The sequence below is a fragment of the Corapipo altera genome, unplaced genomic scaffold (genome assembly GCF_003945725.1).
Source record: "Corapipo altera isolate COAL_440 unplaced genomic scaffold, ASM394572v1 1, whole genome shotgun sequence".
In the NCBI taxonomy this organism is placed as follows: Eukaryota; Metazoa; Chordata; class Aves; order Passeriformes; family Pipridae; genus Corapipo; species Corapipo altera.
Genome location: NW_020884873.1, coordinates 13973867 through 13994902, shown reverse-complemented (window position 1 = coordinate 13994902; position 21036 = coordinate 13973867). Strand labels below are relative to the sequence as shown.

General features: G+C 41.3%; 2 protein-coding genes across 3 annotated transcripts in view; one reads left to right on the top strand and one right to left on the bottom strand.

The window, feature by feature from the left end:
- The window catches only part of SYN3 (synapsin III), a 203526-nt gene that overhangs the window by 66114 nt on the left and 116376 nt on the right, over positions 1-21036 (top strand). For both annotated transcript variants that reach the window (XM_027657222.1, XM_027657231.1), the window contains exon 7: positions 4364-4453. In XM_027657222.1, the coding sequence (XP_027513023.1) occupies positions 4364-4453 (90 nt within the window). The remainder of the gene's footprint in view (positions 1-4363; positions 4454-21036) is intronic.
- Positions 11456-21036, bottom strand: part of TIMP3 (TIMP metallopeptidase inhibitor 3) — a 33318-nt gene continuing 23737 nt past the window's right edge. Inside the window, exons 2-5 of the mRNA XM_027657302.1 lie at positions 19725-19807; positions 13379-13490; positions 12574-12695; positions 11456-11956 (exon numbers count right to left, since the gene is read on the bottom strand). Of these exons, the coding sequence (XP_027513103.1) occupies positions 11759-11956; positions 12574-12695; positions 13379-13490; positions 19725-19807 (515 nt within the window). The 3' untranslated portion in view covers positions 11456-11758. The remainder of the gene's footprint in view (positions 11957-12573; positions 12696-13378; positions 13491-19724; positions 19808-21036) is intronic.

The window sequence follows — 21036 nt, the reverse complement described above, 5'->3', positions numbered from 1 at the left end:
AAGAAAGAAAGAAAGAAAGAAAGAAAGAAAGAAAGAAAGAAAGAAAGCAAGCAGTGCTGGAAAGGCAGTGTGGGAGAACTTGGTTCTGCCAGCAACTTGGCTCTGGCTACTCTGGGTCTGGTAGTGCCATGCTTTCCTCACAGGGAATACAGCTGGCTCAGAAAACCTCCCCAGAAGAGTCAAGGAAACCACTTGTAAACAATTAAAACAAGTTTTCAGAATCCCTCCTTTCCCTACTTCCCCTGCACACACATCACCCTCCAAACCAGCGATTGTAACGTGCTAAGTAATCTAAGAGCTCAGATGGCATTTGGCACCACTGAAATTTTATCAGGTTGAACCTCAGGTAGAGATTACAGCAGGGCGTTTGAGGGCAAAAAGCTTCACCTACAGCAGATTCAGAAAATTTGGGGTTTGCAATAGCTGGAAAGTGAGAGATAGGGATACTTTGGTGCACGTTCCACTCTGATTGCAAAACAGGCATCTTGAAATAAGGAATCTGCTTAACAAAGATTACTGGAAACTTTTTGAACATAGAAAACAGTTGAGATACATGAAGAAATGAAACTAAATACCCCTGGGAAATGTGCTTCTCACTCTCACTTTTTATTTTTTCCAAAAATGGTTCCATTTCATAGAAATGTTTATGATTTTGTGGAGTGGGATGGAAGTGAGACTGTTCTTCCTTGGCAATTTGCAACCATGTTTTATTCTCAGCAACTCTAATTACAATCAGCTGAGTTTGGGTTTGAGTTTACTCAAACATACAGCCGCATCTTTAATGACATTTGCCAGTTTTCCAGTACTGCAATACACAAATTCCTTCAAACGTTAAAATTTGCATTAAACACAGGCACAGTTTGAATTAGATGTTTCTGAGAGGGGAAAAAAAAAAAAAAAGGGGTTTCACACACACAGAGAAACATCTAACAAATCTAAGTTTTATGATGCTTGCAGAACTATTGAGAAATAATGCTACTAGCACACTAAGCACAATGCTTTGACCACTAACAACAATTTTTGTATTACAAAAGTTACAATCCAAAATACAGTGGGAAGAATGTTCTGAGCAGTATTTGCATTACGTGCAGGTAATGCCCACAATTGCAAAGCAACCTTGTATCTGTAAAATTGCAGGAAACATGAAATTTTGAAGACAGTCATCTCCAGAGTCCAGGGAATCCCAGCCAAACTGTTGTTGACCGTCAAGGGATATAGACTCCCCAATGACCTAGGCACTTTCAAAATATGCAAAAGGCCTTGAGATCTTCTGAATGGATCTTTTTATCTATGTAAAGACTCCCTGCACATAACTCTAGATGTCCAACCAGTCAGGCCAAGACATTTCACTTGCCTACCTGTTCCAGGTACCTAAAACCAGGCTGTGCCACATTGCCTTGCCCCATGTCTTGCTCTGTGGTCTGGATGGAATATCACTAAAACCAGTGGAATCACAGAAAGTAAGAATTGATGCCAAAGTGTGGAAGGGGCAGTTATATCTAGCTGAGCTGCTCACAGTAACATTCCTACCCATCTGCATTGGTAGATGTTACTTGAGCCCTGTTATCAGGTATCTAAAGGCTGCTGTACCATGTAACATGGGTGTCTCTTTGTCAATATTTGTCCCTAATAACTGGTAAAAAAAGAGAAAATGGGAGGGAGTTGTCCCATGAGAGTCAATACCAATGTCAAACTTTTTTGTAGGCTTGGTCCTCTGACAAGGCTCCCAGATGTCTGAGTCTCTCATCTGCAACACTGGTTATTTCAGCAACAGCCAAGAGCTGTATGCTTCAACAGGATGCCCAAGGAACAAGTCAGACTGCTGTCTATCAGTTACACAGTTATTTTGTTGGAGCTGTTTTCCTAGGATAAACGTACATCGCCTCAACATCACAGTGTCCATGGTTCACCAGGGTTGCATGCATGCGCAGCAAGGGGCATGGACTGCTCTCAGCCAGGGTGTTTTTCCTTCTCTCCCTGTCTCTGTCTCATTTTGTTTAATTTTTAAGCCCTGTTTGCTCACCTTGCTAGTCAAAACAGGTTTTTATTATTCTTTTCTAAGATGTGCAGGGCTAGTGCAAGTGGTTAAGAGAAGCAAGCTGTCCTCCTTCCCCAACATCAATACCCTCCTTGCCAACAATAATTATTCTACATGGGGAGTTTTTCTCTTATCTGCTGATGCATGTGAGGGGGGTGGTGGTGTTGGTGATGGGATATGCCGCCTCTTGATGTTTTGCGGATTTTCTTAAATGCCACGTTTTGATCTGTGAGATTAGGAAAAAGATTCTTTGCATTTGTCTGCAAATCTGCTGGCAGCTGACCCTTCAGCATGTGGCCTGTGTCTGGCACACACCTTGCAGCCTAATTTTTTTTGCACAGTAACTGCATTTTTTCTACACCCATACCAAGCTTGAACTCTCAGACGTATTTCTTCTCCACCACCAAGTGAAGTTTTAACTTCTTAGACAGAAATGGTTTTGCTTAGACTAGTCAAGTAAAAAGGACAGGAGCCCTCATACGGCTGCTCAGCAGAAAACATGCTCAGTAGCTCTGTCTATCTGCAATGTAACCTTGGAGTTGTGATTTGGAGCATTTAATGGAACCTTGGAGTTGTGATTTGGTGCATTTAATGGCTCCAGCCATTGCCCAGAAGTGCACAGAACACAAAAGATTAAGTAGCTGATGCTATTGGGAAGAAAGAGAGCTTGCTTTCCTTTCCCTTCTTCACTAGATATTTGTTTCCTTCCCTTAATCTGTGTGTTACCTCCCTCAGGTGACTCAGAGATTTCCTTCAAGATTAATACATCTCTAGCTTTGATGGGGAACTTGAAGAAACTCATGTAAAGGGCTTACAATCCAGCCTTACTTGGCCCAGACTGGAAACCTTTATTAATGAACTTGATTTTACAAAATTCTAGGGGTCTTGGAAACCAAATGCAGTTTCTAAACTACTTTGCGAATAGGACTCAATGGGGAATTCGGTCCCATTTACCAGCTCAGCAGAAAACAATCCCCGACCATTTTACTCTCTTACCACCCATGAAAATAATCAAGCGCCCTTATTCAACTTTACTCCCTCTTTCAAAAGGTTGACAGTCTCACCACTTCACCAACAGCACTGCCAGTTCAGCATTCCCCGTGGTAACAGGGTTGTCTCTTCAGAGACTAAGCAGGATGGCTAGATGCCTGATGGTACAGACTCTAAGTTTCTCCAGAGATCTGGAAGGTTTCTGGGATATATAACACCTCTTATTCTCTTTGGTATATGAACTCTGCTTCAGCAACATTTTCTGTCATGGTTATTAAGTTTCTCTCTTATAAGTTTTTCTTCAAGTGATCAATGATGGATTGAACGGGGAGGCTGCAGACAACATATAGAATAGTCTGTTTGCTTCACAGATGGCTGAAGCAAAACAGGAGTTTGTTGTGCTTATACTTCTGTAAGGGTTTTGGAACCTGAACAGAAATCAAAACTCAGCCCCACCATGGGGAGCTTTGTGTCTGGTTGGGCACAATCCTGAATGTTTATAACGCTGATGATAGTGGTGATAATGGTGAAGTTCATGCTGACGGGTGGGGACAATGACAAATGTTCACCTTTATATGTGAAATGCCAGCACTATTGCTTTCCCCATTTATGTTACATACTGCTTTCTCTGGATATCATCCTCACAGACTGGTGCCTCATTCAGACCTCACTGGTAGAAGGGACGGGGGTAGCAGGTGAACTCCTCTTTCTCCTGTTATTCATGAAGGGCTGTTGGGAAACCATTGGCTCATAATAAATGCCAGTTATGATTAACAGTCGGTTCCTGTTTCCTTGGTCTAACACTCAAACCAGGTAGCACCGGCAATTTCCTCTAGTAATTGCTGTCCCTTGGCAATTCTCTTTCCCTTCAGCACAATGTGCTTTGCTTTGATTTGGCTGCGGGGCAGAGATCCAAGGGAGAGTTTTATTTTGTCTCTGTTGGGGAGTGGGGGCACTGATTTCCTGCCTCTATCCTCTATCAAGAAAGGCCCCCCCAACCCTCTCCCCACTACATTTGGAAAGCAAATCTTGTTCATACCGTATCTGTAAGTAAACCCAAACTGATCCTTTTCTGGCTCTTGAATCTCTTCTCTGCTCTCTTAGTCCAAGGTTTGTGCATATAGGCTGGCTTACCCTTGGGTAAATACAGCAGCTTCATATTTTCTAGCTGCTCTCAAGAGCAAAGGTCAAGAAAGCAAGGTGGGAAAGGCATAATAACATGTTTCTCTCACCTCCTTCACCACTATCAGAACATTTTGCAAGCACTTGCCTGTTACACAATAAGCCACTGACATCCACTGTGTCTGGTTTTTGTTTCCCCTCCCTCACCCCAAGTTCTCTCAGCTCATTAAAATCTTCAACTCGCTGGGTCCTGAGAAGTTCCCCCTCGTGGAGCAAACGTTCTTTCCAAGCCATAAGCAGATGGTGAGTAACTTTGCTTTCTTCTGATGCCAGTATGGAGATGGAAGAAGCAACAAATGTGAGTTGGGCACAAAAGATGGTGGTGGGAATGATGGGAAGAGTCTCAATTTTACTTACAGAGAAACACAAGCTAAAAAAGTGATAAGCAAAAGGCACCGCTTGGGAATCTCCTTTTTTGCCCAGCCCTTCCCTAGGTCATGTATGGACCCCTAATGAAGTGAACAATGAGAACAGGCTCAAAACTAGACCAGAAATCCACTGTAAAACCTAGTCAACAAAAAGCTCATCCCTTAGTGCAAGGCATCACTCTATTCAGATGAAGCAATTTTTACCCACTCCTGGAATTGCTTAAAATATGCTGATGATTTGGGACATGGTTCATAAGAGGTGTTTATTTCACCATGTTAGTTTGCTTGGTCTACCACGTGGTTGCCATCCATGACACATTTATCAGCTTGAAGGTACTCAGAGTAACTTGGAGTTCTTGAAATGGTTTTTTTCAGCTTCTAATGTTTTCTTTGCACGGTGGCTCTGAGGTCTAGTCTTTCTATCAGCAACTAAACACTCAGTGCCCTGTGGGGCTGCTGGGCACTGTACCAAACTCTTAGGGCACCTTTCAAAGAGATCTGCGTAGGTGCCCTTAGTCCTAGAGAATATGGCAAAGAGAGGGGCTTTGTTTAAAACTGATTATGTCTCTTGTTTCCTCTGGTTAAAAGGAAGACTAGACCTTTGTGAATTTTTGCTCCCAACTTACATCCACAAGTTAGTGGATCTTGACACCTGGCTGCGACTCTGTATGAACCATGACCCCTTATGTGAGCCACTGGCTGGCTGAGCTAATTTCTGAGGCTTGATTGTGAACTGAAGCAGAATTAGCAGCCTGAAGATGAGGGTTGTTGAGATGTTAAACTAAGGTTCAGAAATATTAAACCCCCTCTTTTCTCACACACTTGTTGCAATACTGTGGGCCGACCACAATAAGCAACAGGGTGTAGGTACCTGATGGTGGACGTAGGCACCTGGTGGGAGCTTCAAAATTGCAAAGGGAATTTCATTTGGTTTCTTGTGAAAAATCCCACCGGTGCTCGTTAGGTACCCAAACATCTTGAAATGCCAGTCCTTCACCTCTCTGTTCCCAAAACTCTGTTCTCTACCTGTGCTGTGTTGACTACAGCACTTCTGTACTTCACAGGCACATCATGGAGGTAAGTACAGTCATGACTGTAATGCAGTGGTGAGAGTTGTATTATCATTTAAGACATAAAGAAATGGATGGCCCTTAAACAATATGTGACAGTTTGTTGCACACTTTTAAGATAAATTAGTTGATAATACCTGTTGAATTTAATTCCTCATGATTTATGAAGAAGGATTTGTGAGATATGTAATGCTTCAGGACAGTTGTGACTTCGTCTGACCATCGCTTCAGGAATGGTATTTTTGGAAGGCTTGATAAAGGTGGTCATTGCAAATAAGTTAGCTAGCATTTTTAGCAATATTTTCTTGTCTGGAAATTTGATTTTCATTTCCTCAGACATAAATGTATTTGGTACCATTTGGATAGTAGTTTTGTTTAGCAGAACACTGATCTTAATTTCACTTTTTTGTCATCTTTATAACCAATCACCTACTTGGAGATGCTATTACTTACTTATAAAAGAGTACAGGAAGTCTTTTAAACTTTAGATAATCTCATATGAACACAAACACTACTGCTGACATGCAAGCTTGAGTTTAAAACAGTCACTTTCCAACCATTTACAGAAGCAACAATCCACTTGGGCAAATTCAGTCCAGCCCTTTCCAGGTGGGGGGTCTGCCTCACAGAATGAGTCTAGACAACTTCTAAATATCTTTCTGGGTGCATCTTCACAGCATCCTGGGCTGTGAGAGCCTGAGTCAAGTGCTTACACCAAGCAACCTCCCTTGCAGTCACCACTCCACCAAATACCTGTGAAAAGTTGCTTCCCACTGTGCATCAGCTTCTCCATCTGTCTGATAGGAATGTAAAGATCCCCATTTCCTACTCTTTTTCTTCCCTTTCCTGGAGGTATTTTCAAGCTTTACCAGTTAGCACTCATAAAATACACTGTGGTCCTTTGATGGCTGACCCCCTGGAAGTGTTTATAACTAATGTTATGGTTTTACCTCTCTGCAATGTGATATACTTCAAGCACTTCAGGTCTCACGTAAGAGATCCTCATCCTTCTACATCCAAAATTTTCGCAAGCTTACCCTCTAAACCTTTGGATTAAACACAGAACAGATTCAAAAACCCGTTTCATTCTTTCATATATGTAAAGAATAGAGATTTTCCTACAGTAAAAGTGGGATAAAGGAAATTTCTCACAGTAAGCCCATTTTTGTGAGCATTTCAGTTTAGCTGAAAATGCTTTTTCTGAAGCTTCTTTCCCAAGACAACAGGACAATTTTAACCAGCCTTGAACAGTAAGCCTAAAGAGAGGACACAAGATTCTAACATTACACATCAAAAAAGATGAACCCCTCTTCCCTTTGTCATAGGCATGTACCTTTCAGGCCTCCCCCCAGTGATCAGTTTTCTGGAAACAAGAGCAACCAGGCAACTGTTCTTCCAAGGACCTACTGGTGCTAGAGCCAGCCCTAGTGACTGCCTTGCTCTGTACTGACCTCCTATGGCCAGTTAACAACTGGGAGTCATTAACTTCAAAAGGGATTTTTCACCCCTTCTGGGCTTATGACCACAGTAACAGTTCTTAGAGAGACCAACGTCTTAAAAAGAGGGAGGGACTCATGGAGGAATCTTTGCCAAAGTGCAAGAATTGCCAGAGGTGGAATATCTGCTCTGGGACCAATAAAACAGGATCAAAAAAGGGAAGGAAATTAATAAATCCATTTGCAAATCCATTTGTGTATATTTGAAGTGGACAGAAACTAATGTAAGTGAAGCAGAGACAGAATGTCTGTGATAGAAATAAAACCACTTTACTGTTTAGAATAAAAGGACACTATAAAAAGTGAACATTATGCAACATTACCTTAAAAGACAATATACATTCACTGAATATAAAATTTATAAATAACATGGAGGAAAACTGTAAACAGTGCTAGAAAATTTAGCAACAAATACATTCCTTCTGGACAAGATTTTTCACACGGGTTTGGTTCCTTCCCCAAGTTTCCATAACTATCAGGAACAGCAGAGTGGCTCTATGAAGGAAGGACAGTGCCAGAGGGAAGGAGAAGCCAGTACAAGCAAAGCAGCAGCAAATGTTCAGTGGATTTTCACGTTTTTTCTCAAGACCGGTAGCCCCAAAAGTCACTTATTCTAAAAACAGACAGAGAATTTTCGCAGTTCCCTAAATTTTGTTCTGCCCTTCTAAGCTAAAAAATACGTTCTGATTGAGCAGTACTTTCAGAGACATCTGGAAGAATGGAAACTTGTTCCCACGGAGGCCCTTACTTCAAATAGTCTTTACTGTAAAAAGCACAACAGTATGTTTCCCATCACTGAGAGGGAGCATTTCACTCTGACCAAGTATGAATGGGATACATTTAGTGATATATTTAGGTTTTAGAATAGTCCTACCTAAAGGGTCATTAACTCTTCAAAACATGGGAAATTTAGACCTAAAATGGCAGTTTTGTCCCATACAAGGGAGGGGGAAGCCTCCCACAGGAGGACTTTATCCAAGTTACTCCACGCACAGATCTCCTGCTCTCTCCCTGCTCCATTTTGGGAAAGGAAAATAGAATCCAATCTTTCTCAAACTTTCAATATATATTTTTGTAATTCTAAAGGGGAAAACACTGTCAAGGAAATAAGGAAAAATATTTATAAATAAGAAAGTGAACAGCAACAGTGTAGAAACGAGCTATGCATTTTAAAAAGTACTGTTAATAATGTTGGTGTACCTAAAGCATGGTGGCAGGGAGTGTGTGTGTAATCCTGTAATGTCCAAAGGTCGTGCTCACATGGGCTGTGCCATTGACAGTTCTCTGACCTTAGGGTACTGGCTGAAGTGAGGAGCATGCCAGAGGTGACAGGAAGGTATTGGTGCTACTGCAAGACATTGTATGCTCCACACACTGAGGCATACTCTTCACACCTGCCTTCTCCCATCTCCATGCCTGGTGTTCCCACATATCACAAGGCCTGCTGTAATGAGGGAGTGAGTTTTGTCCACTGGCAGGCAGAAGTGACTTAGTAAGACAGAAGAAAGGAGAGCAGATAGAAAGGAAGGAGTCTTTGAGTCTGATTTAGAGCCTCTTCAATCCATGTAATGGCTTCTTCCCACTTCAAGAGTGCCTTTAGTCAGGTTCTTAATGCAAGCAACAAGCTGAAGCTTAGCCCAAGAAATACATGTCCCTGATAGCATGCACAGAAACAAAATTAAGAAGCTTCCCAAAAGAAATGTATTTTCACTGGATTCTTCCCCCTCCTTTCGGCTCAACATTTTGAAAAGCCTTAACAATTGTTTCTTTACACAGCAAGGGTAAAGATTTGCCCAACCTCCACTCCTGCTGATCTACCTGTCTGCATCTCAAATATTTTACCATCTGCAATATAAAGTGGGAATATGCTTCATTTTCTGGTAATGCATCTGCTGTTTTGTTGTTTACAAAGCACATAGCTACACTATATCCTACTTAGGGACATAAGTCCTCATAGTATTAGAATGCAAATATTTTCACAATAATTTGAGTGCAATACTGTGATGTCTCAGCTAGCTAAATGAATCAGTGACAGGTAAAACATGCAGAGCTGCAGTTTAATGAAAATCCAAATCAACACTTCACTGTACTGAGGGGCATTTTCATTTAGCCTTCCAAAGCTGTGAAAAGTGGCTGCAGCTCAAAGAGACATCAGCTTTGCAAAGTCGCCTTGAACTTGAGGTGGACCATCTCCAGCAATGCCGACTCCACTCGATGCAAACAGGGAGGGTGGCTCCACACTGTCCTCAGTGACCCTCATAGATTTTGTCAACCACACTCAGCTCAAACAGAGCTTGCTCTGCTGGGCCCAAAGCCCAATCCCATATTTTGCCAAAAGGGACAACGTTCTGAACCACCACCTGATCCTGTGACGGGTGTTATGAAGCATCCTACTCTCCCTCTCATCTCCAACCCATAAATTAGGAGTAGTCACAGGGAAGAGGACTTCTGAGAAGTGTTCAAAGTCTGAATCACAGGAAAATCCAAGACTTTCAATGTGTTTTGTGCTGCACTGCCACTCAGAGCTGCTGGGAAAAAAAACATACACAGCAGACTCTGTGAAAATGCCCTTTAAAATTCATGCTAAAAATGAAGCTTTTTGCTGCAACAATTCATGTAGCAAATGGGGCATTTCAGAGAATGTACATCTGGCAGAGCTCTGTTAGCACGCAAGGAACATAAAAACACATCAGTGCCCATCTCAAACAACCTTTTTTTTCAATTTGGCAAAGAGATTCCAAACAATTCTCCAGTAATTGAGGTCACTGACTGTAAAATGCTGTATTGCCCCAAGCTGGAATAACTGCAACTCTTTTCCTGCTGGTGGCAGCTCTGATTTCTAAGTGGAATGAACGGAAGATATATGGAAACTTAAGATAAATAATCATAATAATACAAAAATGAAGTTAAGCACAATCTTCTCCCTGCCCAAGCCCTCCCCATCCAAAACTGAGTCACCCATTTTGTCAGCACCCCTTCTTCACCATCGTTAAAACTTAAAATACTTTTATTTGATAAGAAAAATTATATTATAGTTTTCTTAATAAAAAAACAAAATAGAATGAAAAAAACTTCTCCAGTCAACAGCAAAGCACAAGACAGTAAGGCTCCTCCTCCCACATCACTGCAGGACATGGCATGAGCACATGCACAGGGCTATGCTTAACAGTGCCTAGAGGGAAACACAGCACTTAACATAGAAGGAACCCTCTGGCAGCTGAAATTTTACAATCCCAGACAACACTTATTAGGAGACCACTTTTTCTTGCCTAGCCCACACACACACTTCCTTTCACTATATAAACAAATGCAGCTAGTGTAGCTGCAGGGGAGGAACCGTGGTGCAAGGAGGTACAGAGGAAACAATGACTGTAGCCACTACTGCAAATACACTGGAGCTTCAATACCTTAAAAGCAACTCACCAACTCGGAATGTCAATATTTCTGTCTTTAAAACACAATCAAACCATTCTTTTGTTTATAACACCCAAAAAATTCCACATCCTGTCAAAAATAGCTTATATCATTATGTGTATATACATCTTAGTTCAGCAAAACACTATTTTGGCAATACATTTTTTTTATAGTAAGAGTTCTAGCAAGTCTCCCCTTTCCCTCTTCCACGTGATTGATTTACAGTTGGTATTTTTGCATCTGTTTGGTTTAAGGTGTTCACAAGCTGGTTTTGCTGTTGAAGCTAAGCTGCAAAAATTTCAGGGGCCAATGCTGCTCAAAACAGGATGGCACAACACTTCATCTGCTCTGCTGTGGGTGGATTTACCTCCCTGAAAATAGGGGATGGGGCTTTTGTTTTTGAAGGAACAACAAGAAAAATACAAAATACTCTTTCTTTTGTTCCAGGGAAAACCAGAACTTCAAATGTGCTGTTGCATTCACACTGTGACTTAATTAGCTAGGACAATCAGTCAACAATGCTTTTACCAGATGATGTGGTCAGACACACCAGGTGAATTCTCCCACTGCTGGAGTCAATCACACTGACAATCTCTCCCATAGAGGAGGATTTCTTTTGGATGTAAATTTTTCCAGAGTTTAGGCTGGGTTTCTGTTCATTTTGCTTCATTTGCCAATCTGATTAATGAAACCTGTTTCCCTTAAAATAGATTTGTCTATGTACTGTCAGCACTTAGTGCATGAGGAGGGGTGATGGGAAGCCAGCGCACAGAAGAATACAGTGCCTAATTGGCATAGTTTTTAGATTTTTGTTTTCCTAAAAAAATAGAGATTATATTGCTACAGCTAATGATATAAGTAAGAGAGCAAGAGCTCCATCTTTTTCTTTTTTTTTCTTTTTTTTCCCTCCCATTTTTCCCTCTGGTGTGCAAAAGTAAGCTCCCAAATGTTGTCCGATCAAAATGAGTGGTATCAAAAAATGGAAAAGGTGATTACAAATTCAGTAAGGTAGCATAGACTTTTTTCTTTCTTTTCCGTTTGTTTTTTTTTCCTTTTCTTTTTAAGTGTTCGAAGTGCTAAAATTTGCATGAAAATAGGCACTAATTTCATTGTCATCATCATGATCTGGTAGGAGTTAGTGTCCAAAAGAAGATCAGCCACAAGTAAGGGAGAGGGGAGATAAGGAAAGGGACAGCGTGCTCAGGGATCTGTGGCATTGATTATCGTTTTGTCTGGAGGCGCCCATCCTCTATACCAGCTGCAGTAACCTTCCACCCTCTGGATGCAGGCATAGTGCTTTGCTTGATATCCTGAGTGGCCGAAGTTGGAGAGCATGTCTGTCCAAATACACTCATTCTTGGAGGTGGCAAAGCAGGGCAAATAGTAACAAGGCCTAATCTGCAATTGGAAAGAGAAATCAGGTAAGGCTATATGTAAAACCAACATTATACAAAATGTCTTTTTAACAGAGTCAAGTGATTCAAAATTCCACTCCCCCAAAACTTTGCTTACTAATCCAAAATTCAGCCTCAGTTCCGTAAGCACGTAAGCATGTGCTTAGCTTCACATACACAGCTAATCTGTAGTCAAAAGGGCTTTTCAGGTGCAGAAAAGTTGAGCTTATGTCTATGTTTTTGCAGGCCTGAGGCCATGTGCAAAAATCTTAGTACCAGTGCCAGGCTGTGAGGTTTTAAGCACTCAAAATGTTTACACAGGAAAAAAGCTGGACATACCTTGCCAAGCCTCTGGTACCTGATTTCATTCACCTGCAAATGATTCTGCATGGATTCTGAAAGCCTTCCCCAACTCCAATTAACTCCAACAGGGCATTAAATAGGAATAGACTCTGCATTTTTATTTGACTGTCTCTTCTCTGGTCTCAACACTAAAACTGAGCTTTACATTTTCTCTGTAAAAATTGTTGTCCTCTATTTCTCTTCCTGGCTGTTATCCAGCACCATTGGGTATTACCAAGCCAGGGGAAACAGATGCCACCTAATCAAAGACACACATACCTTGCATCCACAGCCCAGGTGATAACGATGATTCAGTCCTTTACGCTGGGACAGAGTCAGCCGGTCCCATTTCTCATACCAGTTGCACAGGCCAGTGTAAACCTTCCCTTCATACACCCGGCCTTGAAAACAGAGACATGGTCACAAGTTAGCACTTCTCAGCTCAAGCATTTCTCTCGTTTCCCGAGGTTGCTAATGCTCTCAATATGTTTAGCTTCAGTCATTGCTCCGTAAATGCTTTCTTTTTATTAACTGGTTCAAGAATCTCTGGTCAGCAAGATAACAGCACCTCTGCAAGTCAGGAGTGTTGTGCCAGCTGTAGGCACCACCAGCAAAATGCAGGTTAGTAATGCTGTCAAGCTCCTCTTAATAACAGAGAAAGTGAATTGACATCTTCACTAGAAACAAGACTTGGCAACTGCCACACATCTGTCTATCTCCTTGCACCCCCATCTCAGTAGCCTGCATTTCTCCAGCTCATTCCAAAATTTCTGGCACGGTCAAGTAGCAAGGAGTTCCCTGTGACAGACATCCCAGCTCAGGTATAAATTGACAGCCATGGACTGTCATACAATATATTTGTCACAACATGCCTGGGTATAAGATATGTTTTAGGAAAGAGAGGGAAATCTAGAGAGTGAAATGACTCTCAGCATTGAAGAGTACTGAACACCAGAATACTGCTGGCCATCTTAGCACTTGAGAAGTTGCATGCAGAGCTGCCTACACAGTCACCCATGTCCTTAGCACATGCATGTGTAGAGCAGAAGACGTTTTGCTAATGAAGAAGTACACTGTCCTTTACCTGTAATCAGATATTGGTACTTGTTGACCTCCAGCTTGACTCCACAGAGACTCTCAGAGGCTTCTGTGTAGATGTACTGAACGTGTGGCATTATCTGGAAGCCCCTGTACATCTAGAGAAAGAATAAAAAACTTTAAGTCATCTTAAGATGCCAACTTTCACTTAAAATTCTTTACAATCTACATTCCTAGACTGGGGTGGTAAGCAACAAACTTCGTTTTGTACAAGGGTGAATGAATAATGGCACTAGCTGGACTCCTGGAAGTCTCCCTACCAGATCTGCCGGTAAAGCAGAAAAACCACCTGCTAATGAGCCATTGCAATTCCACACAGGGACCACTTTTTCCCATTCGTATTAGTTCCAGTGGCATTGAGTGAGCAAAGCGCCAACACTGCAAGCTCTGCCAACATCCTGAACAACTTTTTCCCTTATATAGCTCATAATTAGGGAGAAATAAAATTAGTTCAAGTTTGGAATCTTTATCCTCCATGTGATTTAAACAATTTCTTCCAAACTAGGGGATTTTTCTTTTAAACAATTACCCTATTTTCCAGTATTGCTGTTGTAAGAGTTTCAAACCTTTGGCGCTTGATCTAAGTCATCAAGCCAGACACCTCCTTCTCAAACACCCAGCATATGCTACTCCTGCTGACCTCAGCAAAGACTTAATGTTTCTCTAACTAAATGAATGCAGACATAGAATTCTACATCACCTTCTAAAATTAGTCCTGTACTGATGGATACCATAAAGAAAATATCATGTATACATTAGTTCCTCCACACTCCTCCTCCTTCTTCATAATCTTTCTTACAGCTCAGTTAAATTGAAATAGGAACCCACAGATATACTGGCAGTTGGATTCAGTCAGAAATTAGCATGTGTCCCCATCTGACCTGACCTTACCACTGCAACTTAGGGAAACTCATGCCTACTTGTTTGTAGCATCATGAAGCCTTTGCATGGCAATGAAACAACTACTCCATGTCTACATTATACTCAATAAAACATATCCTGTTTTTGAAAAATAGAGGATGATTTCCCTGAAAATTTCATCCTTAAAATTTGACTGTCCTTTCAAAGCACTCAGTCTCTCTTTTTTTCCCCTCCAACTCTATGAATGGCCAATATTTAAAAGTTAAAGAAGAAAACAATAGAATTCAGAATTAGAATTTCATAGCATTTCCCAGCCTATCCTTTCCTCTGTGAGCTTTATTGATAGAGAGCACATTCACATTCAGTTTAGCAGTAAATATTAATGTGAGGCAAAAGAGGACCAAATAATCCCAAACAAGCACAGAGCTATAGATCCTTGCTGCTGTGTCACCTAAGCTGTGGTATCCTTCTCCAGGCTGCATTCTATTTCTTGAAGTCCCCTATTATCCCAGGGTATTTGACCATTCCCCCACCTCCTTTAAAAACAACAAACTTTTTTCTTTCTGAGAGAACATCTGTTAATTTAACAGATTTTCTGCGAGGCCTGGATACTTCATATAAATCCATAAAAAACTACTAATAATTCTTCTATGCTGAGAAGCCAAATTATATTTGGGACACGTATGGAATGTCAGCCAGGTGGGTTTTTTTCTCCTTAGAAAAAAATCCCCTAATCAGCATGAACTTGTAACAGTATCACATCTCAGAAACAGCATTGCTGTGTACAGTGAAAAACATGCTAGAGAGTTTAAATTTTCCAGCCTGCCTTCTACATCCAGCAAATACACAAAGAAAGATTTTTTAAAATTAATCATACTGTATCAACACAAGCTTATAGATCATGTTTCATATACAAAATTTCGTCCATAATTGAGCAAAATCTTTCAATTAATATGGAAGAACTGAACTTTACCTAATCTCTACTTTATCCCTGCAATTTTCTTGATATCAGATGACCTACTCAGATTTTCTAATCATGGTCAAGATAGCTGGAGATCTAAGTTCTGGCATAAGCATCCTGTTTGTCCTTGGATTAATTATTTAGCCCTCAGCACACTTTTGTTCCTCATCTGTAGAAGAGCTCTGCCTAGTCTCCCAAGGGTACTGTGAGGAAAGGCACATAGAATGAAGATCACGTGTTCAGACCCCAATCTAGTGGGTGTCACGCCAAGAAGCTATGATAACAGTATCTAAGCAGATAAGACTAGCCAAGATAACAGTTGAGGCTGCCCAGTCCCTTCAGGCAGTGCATTATCTACTCTGCAGAGAGCTGCACACTGTGCATATGCAGTACAAGGGATCTGACACTCATGGTGCTAAGCTCAAAGTCATGTTGGACTAATTAAGTGTCCAAGCAGGCTTTGAGCCCATTCTCCCTCTTACAGAAAGGGCCACAAGCTAGACTAATCATTCCTCTGAGAAGCTGCTCAGGTCCTTCCTACAGGACCCTTACAGTCACAGCTTTACGCATCTTCAGCGCCATCAAGCTCAACGTGACTGCCTATGAAGTAGCTAGCGATGCTGAACTGGGGCTTGGTTTCCAATCCTGGACCTAATTTCCTGTTCACATCACCATCAGGGACACCACTGTCAGGGCTGCTAAAGGAAGCATGCTCAGCCTCTCCAAAGGCACTTAATTCACCCCTCGGTGTCCATCATCGATGCCAGACTGCCACGTTAACTGAAACAATGCTGGGGCAGACAGGGCCTGCCTCACCCTCTGATAACTAAACAAAGTTCACCATGACTTCAGTTCTCAGGGAAGGAAAAAGAAAATTTGGCAAGGGGGAATCCTCTAGAGATTCCCACTGTCAAAACAAATAAAACAATACCTTAAGCATTATTTCTGGATACACAAAATGTCCTAAAAGTGCTGTTAGACCAGTCAGAAGAAAACCAACTATAAAGCTAACCTCTCTCCTAACTGCTACCCTTGGAGTCCTCCTGTCACCACAAATGTGCATTTTTGGAAGCATAATAACAGGGAACAAAGTATTAGCAAGCATCACATGGTGATGTCTGCTAGTGCTGCTTTATTTCCATCTGTGTCAGCCCCCAAATTTCCTCAGAAATGCACATGAAAACACTGTGGTGGTTCCTGTTGCAAGAACAACTTGACCCTGTGAAGCTGTTCACGATGTTCCTCCCTCTATCCCTCCCATGTTAGGTTGCACTAGATATCAAGGGCTTGGAGTCATCCTGCCCAACCTTCAGCTACCTAAAACTTAGGCAATTCACATGAATTAGGCATCCTCTCTAGTCAAATGCCAAGAATATGCACCTCCAGAACAACTCAGCCCATCCTAAAACAGCTGTCTACAACTAGTGGGCCGAACTACAGTATGCTGGTTCCCGTCTCTATCCATTGACAATCAAGAGAGCAGGAAAGACTCAACGCCTCATTTTACTCTGTCTAAAATTAAACTAAATTAATCCTACCCCACTTCTTTCCTCTTGGGACTATCACATTTCCCCTTGTAGACTCATTTTACAGATTAGCACAAACCAAGTAAAGCCTCCTTGCTTCTGGCAGCCTGTGCGAAGTGCTGCCATGGTCAACTAGAACTGTTTGTGCACATGGAGGAGAAATATCTTATCTCCTTGTTTCCTTTGCAGTTTCCTGAAATAGGTTCGGGCCATTCTCAGAATGCGCCGCAGGATCACTGAACACGTAGGGGTCAGATCAGTCCTGTGCAGATTTATGACACGTGATCTTGAAGTATTCTTACAGTATTTGAGAAAGCAGTGGGGGAAGGCAGAGGCTGCTTGAAAAAGCACAAGGCCTTTTCAGACAACAAACCTGAACGCTAGAAAGCCTGGCACTGTTCTGTCACTGTGGGCTGACCCTGTGCTCCAGTCCAGGTCCCAAGCTGGTTTAGTTGTGAAATGCAGCAACAAGTTCAGGAGTGTTAGTGAGATCAACAGTCAATCCCAGCAAACTCCAAGGAGTCCATGAAAGAAATACAGAGATTGTTTGTTGTCCTTTAAGGTTTCTAATGCTTTCCACAGGCAAGTCAGTACACACTGATAGACTAAATGGCTTGTTTATTTTTCATCTGCAGGTGCAGAAGGGTTTATGCAGACTGACATGCTAGTTTTATCTTTAGAGTTGTTCCCATGCAGCTGTGCAGAGCCATAGGCCTCCTTAGTTTTCTTTTCAGCAGGAGGACAGTCAGCTTTCTTTGGGGCAAGCAAGGGAGAGATTTGCTGCATCATTCTGAACTCCCCTACTGTACAGACCTAAATCCCTCCTTATACTGAAGTCTTTAAGCTCAGCAGAAAGACAGCAGGGCTTCAAAGAAGACACTTGGTTTGTTTGTTTGTTTATCAAGAACCATGTCCTCCGGACATTCCAGTTCTACTGAGGACTTTGACTGCTTCATGTTCCCTCATGCCAAAGGTCACAGCTAAATGTCCAATGCAACATCCCACCAGCCCACCATCTAAGCAGCAAACACAGGGGCAGTCTGACCAACACATGATTTCCCCTTCAAAAATTACTCTTGCTTTTGCTGGGACACAAAGCTTCCTAACAAAACACTGTGGAACCGCTCCTGCAAAAAGACCCTGTGCTGCAAAATAACCCAATGAAAACAGCCAGGACAGGCTCAGGCATCTTATTTCGAGATTGACACAATGGTGTCTATAGACAGCAGAGTGGCTGCTGCTCCACTCAACATGCTGGCCTTGCCTGGGCTTACACTCCTCCCCATGCCAGCAGACACATCGAAGCCTTTTCTATTCCTAGCAGAACACTGCTGCAGGCTCCTAGGTCAAAGGAGGAATGCTTAATGCTGCCCCAGAGACCTCTGACACTGCAATTCACTGGCTGACCATGAGGCAGGCTGCATCACTAGATAGGAGAGAGGCCAGTGTTATGGTGGTAAAGGGTAGTGATTCATTTCAGGGACTACCACTATTCTAGATCACTGCTGCACCCTGTTCATGGTCACATATTTAACAGGAAGCACCAAACTGTGGGAACTGAGAGGGACAGAAAGTAGTGGCACTGGACAGACCAGGATGAAATCAGAAAAAGTTGATGAAGCCACTACAGCATGTGGACATTGAGCACTCCTGTGAAGTGGGGTACTCTTGCTGAGCTGAAGAGTGACAGAACTGGACAAGAACAGCACAGAGTGCTGCAAGCCTGATGAGGCCAAGAATAGTCATAAAAAAAAGAAAAAAAAAAAGGAAAAGAAAAAGTGGCAGCATTGTCTCGTTGTTGCCAGCATAACCAGTTTCTTTTTTTACAAATACAAGTTAATCAACAGATATGTATTTCCTTTGGAGTCTTTAAAAGAAATTTTTAAGGTGAAGGAAACCAATAAGCCCAGCATCTCACATCCTCTTATTTGAAGTGCAAGCATTCCACTCTTGTGGAAGAGCCATGCCAGGACCAGATTTGGCTAAGTGCAGGGTTTTGCGACAGCTTATGAAACAGGCTTTGCATCTTCTCCTCCCCACTTTCGTGCTTAGTTATAAACTGCCTTATAAAGAGAGTTACTGTTACAAGGCAGGCAAGTGACTGGTTTTTTCTGAACCTTTACTTTGCCTAATATGTTTCAGATTTCTGCAGTCTCTGCCAAGCTTTTCCATTCCCTTTTTTTTTTTTTCTGAAGATATAAACCAGTCTTATGACTGGAATGGCATTGCCAAAAAAAACAATCTAGGGCTGATTTTTAGCATTACATAACAACAGGGCAGTTTAAGAAGAAATACTAAGTCCAAAGCAGCAGGTTGAGTGCAGTTTGTGCAGCAAAGAATTAGAGCTCTGAAAAAAGGAACTAAAGAAATCAAGTAACTGGTGTAGGAGATCTACCTCTTTTCATCTCTGAGTCAATATTTTACAGCTCTTCTGAGCTGACGATATTTAAAAGCTACAGTGTTTGGTTTAGCTTTATGAAAAGACTTCATTATATGATTTTCATTTGTTCTGTATATGGAAAAAAATGCCATCATCCTAACTGGTGGTCACAAAGAATGCAAGGAAAGAAGAGAAACAAGAACACTCTCCCAAGGCTGGCAGACCCCCTGCTATAATTTCCTTTTTGGATTTAATGAAAGTGCTGCATGGAAAAGCTTGCACTTCCACAGTCTAACACTGTGCATGTTGAACACAGAATAGGACTTCAGTATCTACAGAAGAACATGTGGCACCTTTTACTACCAGAAATTTTACAAATAATGGAAGAATTTAGGTATTCAGCATTGTATGCCAGGAATGATCTCTTCCTGCTCCTTTCCCCTCTTCAGGCAAATTTCTATCAAGTGCTGGTTTTTTTCCATTCTGGCTGGCCAATACAAAAAAAGTTGAGGTGCTGATAAGTATGCAAACTCTGTTTGTTATTACATGTTAATTAAAGTCATTATCATATCTACAAGCTTGTGTGAAATGTCTGCAAACATACCTTCATCTGCTTGACTGTGTATCGCATCGTTCCAAATGGTCCATCTTTCATGAGCTTCTTCCCCACCACTTTAGCTCGGATCACTGTCATAAGGGAGGACAAATGCAACAAATTATAAACAACCTTATACAACATTTACGCTGTACCCTCCACTTCAAAAAAACCAAAAAAAAACCCAAAAAACTACTTAGATAAATTATTCTGCAAAATAAAACAAAACTCCAGGCCAACCTTCCTCTTAATTTATTCTAAATCTCACACATAGCAATGGCATGTAAAATGGGATGCCAAAGCAAGTATTTACTTAGAGGAAATTCAGTTCTGTGCGAAGAATAAGAACAAGCATTATTTATGGTTAAATCTCACTGAAATCTGCAAGGCAGACTATAGCTGGGACCAAGACAGATTAAACTCTTTGCACCAAGCCACTGGGATGAAGTTTATATTTAATGTCTTTAACTCTCAACATACAGGATGATGTTCAGTAAGATACTACTTTTAAATTGTTCTTTCAATTTCAATGCAGCTTCTGTTTCCCAATAACCACAACAATACAGAACAGTGCAAAAAGCTTATCCCAGCTTTTTGAATAATCCAAACAGATTTAAAGGAAGAGATAGGTTTAGTTATACACACCAGTTCCTGGACATTGTTCCATGAGGGTGGTGTCAAATGAAGACAAACTCACTCTGCTCTGATTTATATCCTGTGCTTCAGCCAGACTTGTCAAAGAAATTTTAAACTAGCTAAGACAGTCCTGCTGGCTTTGATTCAAAGGGCCAACAAAACCTTCATTCATTGAGTATAAAACCTAAATATTTTTACTTTTCTTAAACTTCTATTACCCAATGTCAGTAAAAGCCAGAACGATTTTATTGACTCTTCTATTTAACAAGTTGTTCAGACTTTAATTTACTCTCATCTTCAAATATATTTTAAGAACTAGCTTCCTCCATTTATTGTCCCCAACCACCACAACCACCAGCGAAGCTACAGAAACCAGACTGTCTAAGGGTCAATGAGAAAGAACACAATTCCTTTAATTTCTTTGTGAATTCCAGGATAGTTCACTAATGCTGGAATCTATAGCAAGGAGTGCCAAATGTCTTATCTTCATCTATTGCATATGTGATACACCAAAACTGAAAAACTTGGTGTTTGTCAACATGTCTGAAAGCAACGAAGAAATCTTATTGACAATGATAAGAAATATACTAAAAGGCAGTATTACAAAATGCTAGTTTCCAAACCACAACACAGTTAGCATGTAAGATGACAAGCACATTCTCAATTGTTGACGAAATACCTAAAA